The sequence below is a fragment of the Primulina tabacum genome, chromosome 1 (assembly GCF_025594145.1).
Source record: "Primulina tabacum isolate GXHZ01 chromosome 1, ASM2559414v2, whole genome shotgun sequence".
NCBI lineage: Eukaryota > Viridiplantae > Streptophyta > Magnoliopsida > Lamiales > Gesneriaceae > Primulina > Primulina tabacum.
The window spans coordinates 46,698,399-46,712,980 of record NC_134550.1 but is presented as its reverse complement, the minus strand read 5'-3'; the positions used below and the strand labels follow the sequence as shown (position 1 = coordinate 46,712,980).

Sequence of the window (14,582 nt, the reverse complement as noted above, 5' to 3'; positions counted from 1 at the left end):
TATAAAAATTAGTTTTCAAAAATAAAACTATTGGTCCTTTAAAAGTTCTTCGTTTGCTCAAAACCGGCTTCCTGGATAAACTCGAACTCGTCTCATAAATAATTTAGACTCTACCGTTTTTAGAAAAATTTTATCATATTAATAAGCCTAGAAAATATTTATTGAAAAAAATATTTTATCTTGATCATCCACGATTTCATTTCCCCAGCCTATTATTGAATATTCAGATAAAATTTTCAATTCTCAAGAAATCATGCAATCTAATAATTTAATCATGCAATTAGACCTTCAATCCTATAATATACATCAAGTAAGCATTTAAAATCAATTAAATAAAACAATTTCACAATTTAAATCATTTGCGTGCATTTGATTTACGTAAGTTGACTTTTGGACGTTACATGTAATGTCTAATGACCCAACTGTTTGATTAATTATATATCGGCAGAACATACCTTGAGCAAACCAAGTCTCCCTCAACATCATTGTTTTGGACAAAATGAAGAATCTTTATCAACAATGCATTGCTAAGACTTGAAAACCCAGTCACGCATTGCATACTATTCCTGGCTTCCAGGGTAAAAACAAAACTGTTTGATGGTTCGATTCACATACTTCCATTGCGCAAAAGGAGATTTAGACTCAATAATGTTATCATGAACTTAAACACGGGCTTGAAGAAAATTCCAATCTCAAGAAGGTCGAAAAAATTCCAATCTCAAGTTAGATGCCTTCTTCGGCATCTAACTTGATAGATGCCGAAGAAGGCCCAGGTATACAGTCAATAATCATGTCAAAGCACAGTTGAACACAAGATACTAATTGAATCAGATGTTACACGCTGGCCGGAGCACCACAAAAATATAAATAAAACTGGATTAATTATTGAAAAGGAGTATTCGGGTCTCCCATTAATCTTTAAGATGCCTTGAGATCATCCATCCCGACGCTAGCCTGCCAAAAGGGGAGGAAATACAAATTATTTCAACCACAAGGATCACAGATCAAAAGCTTTTTACTTAGCATCTTTCATAGTCAAAGCTCTCACCAAGAACTTGTGGTTCTCTTCAAGAAGTGGAGCGAAAGTAGTGCAAAATTTTTCGATATCACCATTTATGTCACCAGAGCCACCTATGACATCCAAGAATTTTTTCCTATCAGGAGCGAGCTTCATGGCAATCTGTCGTTTTAATTCAGAACTAGTGTCAGAAGGGCTAATTCAAAACTTAAACGAAGGCAGATACTATTAGCAATACTACCTAATTCATCAACCATGGCCAAATTTTTGTTCATATCTTTGTTAAAACATCTATAAACAACCAATTGTAGGTGAAAAACAATCGCAATGAAAACCATCAGGAAAGACTATGATTTAAATGCATATACCGTAAAGCTTGAACTGGCCAGCCATCCGTGCCACTTTTTCAAGGTTTTGGTGTAGGAATCAGTACAAGCTTGAGACATGGCCCAATCTTGATGTTCCAGTAAATTCCGAAACAATTCCACCAAGAAATCCATAGCCCTGATAATTTAAAACAATTTACATCTGCTCACAAACGACACTGGTGCTCATGAGTAAGAATTAACCTCTTTGTAGGTATTAAAATACATGCCTCAATGGATGTAAACACCAGATAGGAGGAACAGAAAGCTAATTGCAGAGCAAATAGAAAGAGACGGTACCTGGTCAACCACAACAGACCATTGGTGCAACTGGATGAGCCTTTAGCAGTCTTAGCATCAACTTCTTCCTGTATCATACTGTACAGGTGATTATATTTTGTTGTGTTGGATGTATACTTGTTCTCTAGCCTCTGCGGAAATGGGAAAACACGAATGATAAGTGACACACACAAAAAGATCTTTGAGAGTAAAAGCAGATCGGACGATAGGAAGATTATCATGTCTTCAATTAGCATATATTAAATATGGAGGGAAAATATCTCACAGTTATATTGCCTCCAACATCAGATTTGACAAGTGCCATGGCAGCTCCAAACATTTCTGAGAAAATAAACACGAATCAAGTTTAAAAAACCAAAATTTTAAAAGCTGCTGTGTGTTCTAGACTTCTAGTAGACACTTCGCAAGATAATTCTTCACGATGGTTGAATGAGGTAAGAATTTCTGCTCCTACAAAATGATTTGAAGACATTGTATTTGCGTAAATCGTAATCTAACAATGCAAACCCGAATATGTAAAAGAATTGCCCCCAGACTCGACATAGTTTACCTATGACAGGTATAATTAGCTTGCAAACATCCAAGAATTGCTTTGTGAGCATTACTCCTTCCTCTGTCTTCACATGATTCATTCCTTCCAATGCAGGTGCGAACACTGTGCCTTCCATCTCTCTTGCTTAAATGCACTGGTGAAATATCACACATTTTAGAGAGATGAAAACATAAAATATGCAGAAAGAGGGTAAATAAAACAGATTCAGGATGTCCGTGAAAATATAAAGGACATAAATATGCCATTTCTACCTATTACCGTAATAAGCAAACCATGAAGCCCAGCTTGCAAGGCAATACTTGAGATACAAATACACCATAAATCAACCCTCTGCATTAGGAGTAATTCCTTTTTAACATTATTCTGCCCTTAGCATGCATCTCCTAATGACACTGTACCCTAACACATTCGGATCACACCAGCCTCGAGGACCATCTAAAACTATTGTTGCAGTCATCCAAAATCAGCCATTAGATTGTTGAATCCTTTATTGAAAAACTCGCAAAACCTTTTCTATTGTTTTGTCTAAATGAAAATTCAAGAAAATCCTAGCGCGAACCTATATATATATATATATGTATGTATATAATAGGTAATCATACAAAATTTGTTGCAGATAAATCAAATTAAGAAGACCACACAAAACAATTCTTCATCTTTCTTCAGATCACCTCCAGGAGCTTCAGCCAAAGATAATTCAACAAGAAATAGAAACCGTGGAAAATGGGGGACATTCAACGAGGGGAACCAGCAGTTTTGTCTGATTTTTCCTGGATAGTAAACTCAAATAGAAACTTCAAAATCGTTCAATCATCACAAAGAAATCTGAAACGCAGTTAAGCATCGAGAAAACATTTTAACACCATTTAAGCCCAAACCCCAAAAAAAAAAAAAAACAAGAATGACTCCGAGTGGCAATCACGTCAGCAAACTGTACAAATGAATTGATCTTCACAAAGTTTTACGAGACAGAGATCTGAACTTACCTGAAGGTTTTAGCGTTCAATTGGTGGAAAGCAGAAGGCACCGGAGAGACAGGTCTCGGAAAGTTAGTTGCTTTTGTTTTTTTTATTGATTTATTATTATTGACGCCAAGCAAGAAAGAGAAATGAATTGAAAGGCCAGAGCTTTATTTTTGGGTCGGCCTCAAGAAAACACAAACAAAAATCACTACAAATAAGCCCACCTATGAAAGGCCAGAGCTTTGTTTGGGCTGACCTCAAGAAAAACTTACCCGTATAAAATCTTCAGCGGCGACCTTCTCTGGGAGGTAGGCTGCATCCTCTACTCCTTCATCAGTACGTTCACGCGCCGCCGAAGATGGTGAGCAAGCACGGGATAACTGCTCTTTCTTCTTTGTCTGTGCATTTTTGTACGAATTCATGTTTATTGTTATAGTATCGGAAATTGATGATTTTGAGTCATTGGGTTCTGTTGTGTTTAGCCGTTCAAGAGGTACGTGGAAATCGGAAGGGTTGCACTTGTTAATTACGGGAAGGACTATGGGCAGCTTGTTGTCATCGTTGACGTCATCGACCAGAACCGGGTATGACTATTCCGCTCGTATTTTATACTGCCATTCGCAGCTTGTCTCTCAATTAAAACTCGATGTGTGGCTGTATTATCGTGATGCTTTTTAGGTTGCTTCTGTTTTTTTACGTCTTCGATTCTTGTTGCTTTGTGCTTTTTTCACAGCATTTGTTAGTTATGTGTTCTTGCGGCTAGGGTTTTGCTTGGCTTTAGATCATGTGATTTATGCTTACTGTGAGATATGAATTTGTTGGTCACAGAAAATGTCGTTTTGTTTTCTGTGGATTGCAAAAGCATGTTTACGGATAGTGATTGCTGACAATTCTCATGGAGAGAGATGACCAAATGGTTTTTTATTTGCTACATGCACTTGATATGATCATTGTCTAAGCAAATTGTTAGCCATTGCGTCTATTAGTATATCTTCTCTTGGTAGGAGAATCTATTTCCTAATCATTGATCAATTAATCAAACGACAATCCTTTTTTCTGATTTTATCTTAACAGCCCGTAGAATGTTAGTCCTGGTGGTGTATAAAGAATGAGTGTTTGGTTGGATGACAGATGGCTCTTTGAGTGTGATTTGGTTTGACAGTCAAGTGGACATTTAAAATCTATAGCAGAATGAGTTTCTCTTGATGCTCAAATCATCGACAACCATTTTGAAATATTGTTTTTTGTTGCAGCTGATTCGAATTTTTCTCAATGTGTATGTTTTAGTTTCTGATCTTCTAATCTTTCTCTGGCTGTTCTCTTTGCCAAGGTTGAATGAAAATACGGTACTTAGTTGTTTAGCCATTTGCCAAAATGACAGGCACTTGTGGATGCCCCTGGCATTGTCCGGAGCCAAATGAACTTCAAGAGGCTTTCCCTCACAGACATAAAAATTGATATTAAAAGGGTTCCCAAGAAGAAGACCCTTATAGCTGCCATGGAAGCCGCTGGTGGGTTTATAGATTTTAACAACATCGTTGCGCATCGACTGCATATATAGGCAAATTGATGCCCTTCTGACTCATCTTGCAGATGTCAAGAACAAGTGGGAGAGCAGCTCATGGGGTCGGAAGCTGATTGTCCAAAAGAGAAGGGCTGCTCTTAATGATTTTGATAGGTTCAAGTTAATGCTGGCCAAAATCAAGGTGCGTTGTACGATTCTATTTTTACTTTATATCAGGTTGGGCTGTAATTATCTTATTGGTTTTGTAGCTGTCTTCTCAATTCTACTATCTTATGCTTCTCAATTCTACCATCTTATGCTACCTCGGAGTCATACCTCTAGCATTCCTATATTCTGCATGAGTGCATTATGTACATTGATTTTCGGTAAAAGTCCCGTATGTATTGGTGTGTGTTATTTTGATTCTTGAATGTTTCGTTGAATCAATTATAGTCTTGTAATTATATTTTTCGAACAATTTTAGTCATTCTCCCAAAAATAATATAACTAAATGACCAATTTTATTATTAAATTTTTGCAAGTATGTGGTTTAACAAAATTCTCGAGATATACACGTGTGATTGACAACATAGTTCTAAATTTTAATAATGATATTAGTTATTTATTTACATGACTGTGACGAAAAAGATTAAAATTGATCAAAAGAACATAATTTAAAGAACTATAATGGATTCAACGAAATACACGAAGCTAAAAATGTCACACGCCGATACATGCTGAACTAAAACATATATCTTCACTTGATTTTCATCATATAGCAGTACTTGGCTTTCAAAGTTTGATAGCCTGTTTGAAACTGCAGAGGGCTGGTGTCGTCAGACAGGAACTTGCCAAGCTCAAGAAAGAAAGTGCAGCCTGAAGCACATTTTATCATGCAGGTTTCTGTGTTGAACTAATTACCATACGGAAAAACGTGCAGTTACTTATTTCCTTCGAGCTATTTGGAATCAAATTTTGTATGGGATATTATAAAATTCACTGTTTTTTGGCATCATAACTGTTTTCGGCATACATTTTTGGTTTTACCACTAATTTTGCTAACACATTTGTGGCACAACTGCGAGTTGAGGTACATCACATTCGGCATATATGGATCTGTTTTCTTTTAAACAGACAAAAATAAAAAATAAAAAATAAAAAAGGTCCTCTCGTCCCAAGAAATAAAAGGATTTGGAATTGGATGGATCAATTTGGGGAAGAAAATGACGAGAATAAAATATAGATTTTATTTATATGGCCAACCATGAATATAATACAAAACTATTAGACCGGAATTGAAATTTGTTCGGAGCTCCAGCTTATTTATCAGTTAATACTGACTCAAAATTTTGTGAATCATTTCATTTAAAGAGACAAAATTGTGAGTCTAACTTGTCTCAATGGATAAACTCGTTGATTAGTTTGGTTTTAAAAGGAGAATGGAATCTATTTTTAAAAATTATATAAAATTTATAGTAGAATTTTTTTTTTCATCTTTTGAAACCCCAAAAATGTTTCCCAAAATCTTTTACCCAAAAAATCATAATACTCAAAATAAACCAAATATCGCACAAGATTATCGGTTTGTTCACAAAGCTGTCACTTCTTGCTATGTATTATTTTAACTAATAAAATATACATACGTGTTTTAGGTGTTATTATTATTTTTAATTTGATCAAATAATATTAAACAATTAACACAAAATTATTTTTCAAAAAGAAATGTTTAGATTTTTTCTATATAAAATATGTATTGAGTTGAGAAGGTTTTTAGTATGATAAAAATGATTATTATGGAATTAAATATTTTTTGGTAGTTATTCCAAGGATCTATATTTAATAATGTAATAATATAGATGATGTATACCTGTCTAAAGAAAAAGAAAACGCACAAGGGGCACGAAGACGATACCATATATAAACATAATTTCTTAGAGAAACAACTATTTATTGTCTTGTAAAAATATTAAAGTGCCGCATAGAACTCATCAATTCCTTGGACGAGTTACGAGTATACTGTAAGCATTACAACATATAAGAATTCTAAAACAAAAACCTGATCAAGAAAATACAGTTGACAGAGTGATATATATAATATATCTGTTGATGCAAGCATTTTACATCTACACAGAAAGAATGCGCTCCACGTTTACTTACTTTACCAAATATAATTCACTCACAAGTTTTACTTCCTGATCGAGAGGAACTCGAAGCTTCGTAGAGGGTCGTCCCGAGTGGCTTTTGAAGTTACTGCAGCAGCTGAGCGAGAGAAAGATGATGGTTTGAGTTCCATTCCGGTTCCGGACTGAAGTCTTTGCGTTGTAGATAAACGACCATTGCCCGAAACCAGCCTGCTTGATTGCCAATTAGTGAGATCACCAGAGGAACTTGGTCTGAAGGTTGAAACAACAGCCTTCTTTGAAGAGTTGCCATTTCGAGAACTACGGCCTTTTTCTGATTCAGGTTGCTGCTGCTGCAAATGATAAACCAGAAAATAGGTCCAAAATATCAAATGGAGCTACAATTTATAGTATATTAACCATCTGTTACAAATATCAGGAAGCAGTTCTCTCAAATCTTGATGATTGATTTTTGATGGGAAGGGGTAAGAGTAAATACCACATCCTTGGATGAAGGCACAACTTCTGATGTTCTGTGTCTTGTATATTCACCATGTCGCCCAGACCCTGAAATATTTCTTCTAGAGAAAGCTTCAACCGCACCTGAAAATCTATCTCGAATATCTTGTCCAACTGAACAAATCATAAAAATATCAATCAAGCTAAATTCAACATTTATAAATATAATATAATTTAATGATTCAGCATATATATTTAAGCTACTTGAATGTGTCCACTATTATTAATACTAGCAGATCGCGGCATACGCATCTTTCATAAAAAAAAATAAATAAAGAATGAAGTAGTTTTTTTAAAATTTTAAATAAAAGTTATAAATTTTTAAATTTAGGAGTGAAAAAAATATTTTAAAAAATGTTAATATAGTAAATCTACGAAGTTATTTTGATAAGATGGAGAGAGTTTTAGGTAAATCTAAAATTAAACCACGACTTCATGTAGTTAGTATAGGATGCTCTTATACTATATATAGATAAAAGATATCTGTGAGAAAAATGATATCAAAAAATTTACATGAACGTGAGCTCATTTTGGTGAAAGTGAGATACCTGAAGTTCTCACTGGTCTTTCACCAGACGTTCCAGCCACTGCATTGCCAGTGGGATTCTGCAGGAAGATTACACCAATTACTAAATTAAAACAAAAGAAAAGAGCAACCAACTTAAAAATATCAAACACTCACTCTTGCTCTGGAACTAGCACCAATGTGAGGATATTTCAAGATGGTCCAATCAAATACATAGTCGAATTGGTAACCTACACGAAGATTGCAAACTGTAAGGCCAGAAATCTGGAAATCCTTAATATAATGACAGCTAAAGCTTTCAGTACCTTCACGGATAAATAAGTCCCGGAAGAGCCTTTTCAAGTAAGAATAATCCGGTTTGTCTTCAAATCTTAACGATCGGCAATAATGAAAATATGATATGAACTCTGATGGATATGATTTGCACAGCACCTGTAATAATTACATATCAAGTGAACTCGCTGCAATTCTTATAACGAAGCAAACCAAAGAATCCAGGAAGGGCACTGGCCAAAATGATTTAATCAGGTTATGCAAATAAAACCAGCAAGGTTTCTACATTTTCAAGTCAAATATAAACCCTAAACCATATGTTTCAAACAATGATGCCACCATGATAAAAATATACAAATTATACACAATTTTTTTAACCTCTATAGGAGTCAACATTTTCTTTTCACTAATCTTGTCGTATTTCTGCTTTTTGGTGCCAGCTTTGAGTCCCTGCCAGGGAAGACTAGAAAACATTTCCAAGTAAGTACAGGATAAAAAGATTCGTGACTATGTGGGAGATATCGGAAATTATATATGGCCGAAATCCCACATGTTCAACCAACCTTCCTCTAAGAAAATATATAAGGACATAACCAAGGGATTCCAGATCATCTCTTCGGCTTTGTTCTGCAATCATAATTAAATCACAAACAGATGAAGGAAAATAAATCATAAACCCCTACAAAAACCTATTTTCTGGATAGGGAACATTCATATGATGCATGATGCATCACCTACCAACACCAAGATGTGTATTGACACTAGCATAGCGAGCAGTGCCAGTTAGATTCTTATTTTCCCTGAAATAAAAGTTCAAGAAATTCATCAATTAATATATCCAAGTTAACTAAACTGCAAGAAACTCTCAGATGCATGTGATTACATTATAAGAGCAAACCATAACCTTCAGACATGGTTAACACTCATGCAAATCATAACTGCAAAATTCATAGACCCACCAAGGATGTAGTCTAATGGCTACAATCACAATAAAAATGTTAAACTCCATGCTTTTGTCACATCTCAGGTATGATGCAACCATAGCGTGAAAATGAATCATGTTAAACTATCCTTGTCAGCCTTAAAAACCAAAATCCAAAAACCAAGTAGTATTACCAGACTAGGCACTGTATAGGTCTTAAAAAGTTCAGAATCTACAATCGGTCAGAGTAAACGAATAAACAAAGGGTTAATTGATAATCAACAACATTTAATAGCTTGACAAAAATCGACATAACATATCACAGATGATGTAAAATAAAATAGATGAAAATTTTCCATATTCAAAATACATGGGAAAAGCACCTGTAGGGTATGTGCTTATGAGTCTGTAGATCCCTATATTTTTTGGCAAGACCAAAATCAATGATGTATACCTGTAACAATTACCTCAAGCATCAGTAAAAATGATACCAACACCATGCCAAAAGCAATGAGGTGAATGCATCAATTGTACTGCATCATTAGTATTTAACATCCACAAAAGCAAAAGTCAAGAAAGCCAATAGTTTGGAATAATAGGAAAGACATTTTGTTGTCAATTATTCAAAGAAGAAACTAAACACAAAAACACTAGCAAAGAAACCAAATGCAATAACTCTTATAGCTTCACACAGAATGTACTGTAGAAATTACACCTCAACTAAAAACTGAAATTTATCCGCTGCAGCAGTTAGAGTATATCCAATATTCATTATACTTCGTTCATCGTTATGTGTGGAAAATGGTCAATTATACCCATTTTTTTTAATTCTGATGTTCCATATCCGATGAGAAACAGATGGAGCAACAGAACTACCAGCGCAAGCCCATCAAAACACTTTCAAGACTGACAGCGATAGAAAAACAAACCTGATTTGCTTTACGCCCTAATCCCATCAAAAAATTGTCAGGCTTTATATCACGGTGAAGAAAACCTCTAGAATGCATGTACTCAACTCTATTAATCTGAAAGTAATTTACAATATTAGACAAATCATAAAGTTCAATGGATACACTAACGACCTAAGAAAAGACTTGCAATTTTTTCCAATTACTTACTAGTTGATCTGCGAGCATTAATACTGTTTTCAAGGAGAACTTCCTATTACAATAATTAAAGAGATCTTCCAGACTTGGTCCCAGAAGATCTATGACCATGACATTGTATTCACTCTCGACTCCAAACCATTTCAGGTTGGGAACACCATCTACATGACAATAGAAAGTGTCATAAAATTATGTTCATAAGAACAAGTGAATATAATAGCACTCATACTTCATACGAAAATCATTTTGATAAAATGATCATCTTGTTAATAAACAATCTGCAATCTGCATGTAGTTAAGATGCTTCCTTCCAAGTCCCAAACCCAGAGAAAAACAAAGGATGAAGAAGGGTCGAAGTTTCAATCCTCTTGAGGTTTTTGGTGAGTTCAATATATAATCACAGGCATCCCACTTCACCTCCTTAGCCCCAAAAAACCCCACTAGAGAAAAGCCAACATGAAAATTGACTTTTGTGCATAGAAAGTAAGTTATTCTTGAGAAGTGCCTGCTACAGATTATACGACCAAAAGACATGATAAGAAACTCTTAACAATATCTCAAATTGATAATTTGCTGAGATGTGTAAAAGGATAAAATTACATAATAATGTTAACAATACAGAGTCAACGGTGATCAAATCACAGGTTATTGTACATCAGAATGTACATCCGCGAATGATATCTTACAAGAATCTCTCTAGTTATGTGCATTTGTACTTGTGATAGAGCAACTTACTTCCTCCTTGGAGAAGCATATAAATTTTTGATTCATAATGAAGTTGAGGGTGCTTGGTCTTCACTGATTCCTGGAGCGCATGGTAATATGATAAAATATCAAAGTGGCAACTATATTTTACTTGTGAACATAGCATCAACACACATCCTGTCAACTTTTTACCAACAAACACTCGAGCTTTTCAAAAAAAATCTAAAAAAAAAGTTGTAGAGGAGCTAATGCGAAACAGAGAAAATAGCTTATTAAAATGAGCTGCATAAGATTGTGATCTCTTCAACATCAGATAATCCATGGCTGCTAGTTTTTCCTTGATAAAATACCAACTTATTTTTTTATGTCAGCAGGGTAAAGTTTTCCAAGCAACATTAGTTCAAATTTGGTGTGGTAGCACGGACATCAATATGTTTTTAACCACGTTTCTACAAGAAAATAAACTTTTCCACCGACAACACTCTTAATTCTCCTTGGAAATAAAGGCCGATTCCATTGATGTGGTTTATAAACGTCTGTACTTGTTATATACAAGTTTCTGAACTAGCAAGGGATCATGGGTAGAGAAAAACATAGATCCAAGATTTCGAATGTAATATTAAAAATTTCATCTTTGATATTCATCAATTTATGTGATTCCTTGCTCCAAACTTAACTACAACAAAGAGGATGGTCAAAAGGAAGACACTATAATAAGCAAGGAAGCTTACCAACTTGACGGCTACTTCTTCTCCATTCGGTATACTCACTCCTACATCAATTAAGGAAAAAGAATCTTTATAGATACAAAAGAGATAAACCATAGACAAGTTTCCAACTGCTCATTACCAAAACTAGAATTAAGTACCTAAATAAAGTTCACCGAATGAACCACTCCCAATTTTTCTCCCAAGCTTAAATTTTCCACCCACGACATGATCCATGGCAATCGATTCAAATAATTAAGTCCCCAATTCCAACAGTTCCACTTAAATCAATAACCCTCTCCAATTTACAAGCTTGATCGATATTATTAAACCCAAAATCTCAACGAACGGCAGAGATAAAACATCCGCAGAAACCCAAAATAATTCAAGAAACTGGAAGACTAACGGTTCAATATTGGATCCAAGAAATCAAATGAAAAACATCAATCAAGAGACAATATTCCTCCTTTCCGCGGACTACATCCTAGACAAGGATACAAAGCCTGAGCTAGAAATCCACAATTCACAGAGTCATCAATAATCCTCGATGAAGTTACTCGAAAACAAGATCGATCAACATAAGAAAATGCGATCATTTCATGCGAAATTTTACAAGGAGGAGACCAGTGGCGAAATTTGAGGGATGAGATTGAGAGAGATAAAAAGGTGAAAAACAATAATGGATTTGGTGCGTGCGAAAGCAAAGAACATTATATTAATTATACAAGGAGAAAGCGGGGGATGTTAAAGAGAAGGCGATTAATTGTTTATATATAAAAAAATTAATTTGATATTTTTACCACAAATTTCTAATTCGATTCGAATTTTTTTATAAATATGAATTGGTACAACTTATCTCATATGAAATTATCAATTTACTCGATATAATAAAACACAAAAAATTTATGAGACTTTTTTATGAGTAAATTTTGGTAGATAAATATCATATCAAATCTGATTCATGAAAAAAAATTATTTTTCGTATTAAAAATATTATTTTTCACTGTCTCAAATGAAATTTAGTCTAAATAAGATTACAATTTGAAAATCATGGTTCCATGGTTAAACCAAATTAATTTTATTATCCAAAGTTTAATGAAATATACCTCCAAAATTAGAAATTGATTGATTTAAGGATTGCATAAATATTGAAAGTGATCTACCCAAGTACATTTGGTTAAATTCAAACAAATACGCAAGTGTATGATGAGATATTTTTTTAACAAGGAACTCAACTACCTCTAAAATCATGAAGTTGCATGTGATTAGAAAGGTATGTCGCAATTTAATGAAACTGATAAATCACTAGCTAGAAATTTGTAATTTTCAAGTGACTTATAATATAAATGTAATGAGAAGCTCATGACTATCAGCATTGAAATTGATAATCTCTTTTTAATATTTAACGCAAATTTTCCTAAACATCATAAAATAAAATGAAACATAGTACACGTTAAATTTATGAAACGTCTACTACTAGTTTTTCTTTAAAATATACTAGAAAAAAATTTCTAAATTATTCGGCCGAACCACATACATATATATAGAAATATTTTGCACCGTTTAAAAATTATGTCACCAACTAATTATTTAAAAATCACAAAAATGCAATTCAAAACATGAAAACGTAAATCGTCAACCAAACCTAAAACTAGCATTTTTCATAATAAATCATAGACATCGTAATCCCTCAAAATATCTCAAAAGCATCATAAGTTATAAAATCTTAAGTGAACTTAAATCATAAACGTAATGCGGAAAAATAGCAAAGGTTATCGGGTTATGTACAACATCAGTCCAGCTAGTTCAACCATCAAGTCATTCATCAAAATTATGCTCACCTGCATCGATCACACCTAGGCAAATCTAATGACTCATCAAACCATTAACCATGATAGCAAGTAATACATATATATTCACATGCAACAATGAAAAATACTTTTAATAAAATAGCTTTTCATGAATATGCATAACTTTAAACATTTCATCATAAACATTTCCTTTCAGCATATATATATATTTTGTCTTTTTATTGAATTCAGATAGTTAATTGTGACTTCGTTTCAGCTGTAGTTAGATGGATCTATCTACGTATAATCATGCTACCAGGCGATGGGGACATCAGTAACAGTCTCATCTGTCAACTGAGCTTTGGCCTTACATATCATCATATCATTTCGATGAAAATACGATCATCGGGCTCTCTCTGGGGCTTTCTCATGTAAATGGGCTCCCTCTGGGCCTTTTCCCGCATTCTGGGCTCCCTCTGGGACTTTCTTCCATGGACAGGTTCTCTCTGGGGCTTTTTCCCTCACGATATCCCCAATCATATCATTTTATGTCACAATCAAGTCACCTCCTTCGACATTTCATCACTTTCACCACTTATAAAAATGCATGCATATATATATCATTTTTATTTTAAAACAAAGCATGCAACACGTCTTTTAGTATTAATGTTTCATCATAAAATTTCATAAACATTTAAAATAAACAGTTTAACATTTATTACAGCATTCAGGGCACTGCCCGCACGTCTAACATTTTCCAGGTGTAAAATGACCATTTTGCCACTGAAACCCTAACTTTCTCAATTTATCCGTAGACCATAAAACGACGACCCAAATCCATTCAAACTTAACATATTACCTTAGAATACACCAATAAATATTTCTTAGACGCTACTTAAGATCCTAGAATAATTTCTCAATTCGTTTTAAAGTTCAACCCTACGCCTCAGTTTTAACCCGTATTGATCCAAAACTTAACCAAACCTTACAAAATTTGAACCATAGCTTATTAACACCTAACCATACCATATACAACCCAAATAAAGCCAATTATAACCCTTGAACAAGCCTAGAACCTTGCTGGATTTTCTGCACCTATTATCTCGAAACCTTAGCTTAACTTTCTATGCACCCCTTCGGCATTAGCACTCAACCAACCAGACCATTCCCTATGGACCCTTCCTAGGACCATGACTGAACCCTAGAAACCCT

At 34.3% G+C, this 14,582-nt stretch overlaps 3 protein-coding genes across 5 annotated transcripts; 1 reads left to right on the top strand and 2 right to left on the bottom strand.

Moving 5' to 3' along the window:
• Window positions 1-674: 674 nt before the first annotated feature.
• Window positions 675-3,352, bottom strand: LOC142545060 (glycolipid transfer protein 1). Of its 2 annotated transcripts, none has more exons than XM_075652046.1 (7): window positions 3,223-3,352; window positions 2,234-2,369; window positions 1,949-2,004; window positions 1,684-1,814; window positions 1,387-1,522; window positions 1,049-1,180; window positions 675-954 (listed from the first exon to the last, which is right to left on the bottom strand). In XM_075652046.1, the coding sequence occupies exons 2-7, from the start codon at window positions 2,349-2,351 to the stop codon at window positions 919-921; spliced, it is 609 nt and encodes a 202-aa protein (XP_075508161.1). In that variant the 5' UTR covers window positions 2,352-2,369; window positions 3,223-3,352; the 3' UTR covers window positions 675-918. The 2 variants fall into 2 exon arrangements, with proteins under 2 accessions (XP_075508161.1, XP_075508165.1); XM_075652050.1 differs by having other exon boundaries at window positions 2,234-2,359; window positions 3,223-3,306.
• A 63-nt stretch (window positions 3,353-3,415) lies between these two features.
• Window positions 3,416-5,734, top strand: LOC142545074 (large ribosomal subunit protein eL14z-like). Its single transcript, XM_075652055.1, has 5 exons — window positions 3,416-3,559; window positions 3,681-3,782; window positions 4,580-4,709; window positions 4,792-4,904; window positions 5,526-5,734. Exons 1-5 carry the CDS (start codon window positions 3,557-3,559, stop codon window positions 5,580-5,582), a joined length of 405 nt encoding a protein of 134 aa, XP_075508170.1. The 5' UTR covers window positions 3,416-3,556; the 3' UTR covers window positions 5,583-5,734.
• An 877-nt stretch (window positions 5,735-6,611) lies between these two features.
• LOC142545045 (casein kinase 1-like protein 10) lies at window positions 6,612-12,289 on the bottom strand. Of its 2 annotated transcripts, none has more exons than XM_075652036.1 (14): window positions 11,742-12,289; window positions 11,605-11,645; window positions 10,904-10,973; window positions 10,181-10,329; window positions 9,992-10,087; window positions 9,446-9,516; window positions 8,879-8,940; window positions 8,704-8,767; window positions 8,519-8,603; window positions 8,173-8,299; window positions 8,024-8,097; window positions 7,890-7,947; window positions 7,322-7,455; window positions 6,612-7,175 (listed from the first exon to the last, which is right to left on the bottom strand). In XM_075652036.1, exons 1-14 carry the CDS (start codon window positions 11,815-11,817, stop codon window positions 6,888-6,890), a joined length of 1,395 nt encoding a protein of 464 aa, XP_075508151.1. In that variant the 5' UTR covers window positions 11,818-12,289; the 3' UTR covers window positions 6,612-6,887. The 2 variants fall into 2 exon arrangements, with proteins under 2 accessions (XP_075508151.1, XP_075508158.1); XM_075652043.1 differs by having other exon boundaries at window positions 6,612-7,169.
• Window positions 12,290-14,582: the final 2,293 nt, after the last annotated feature.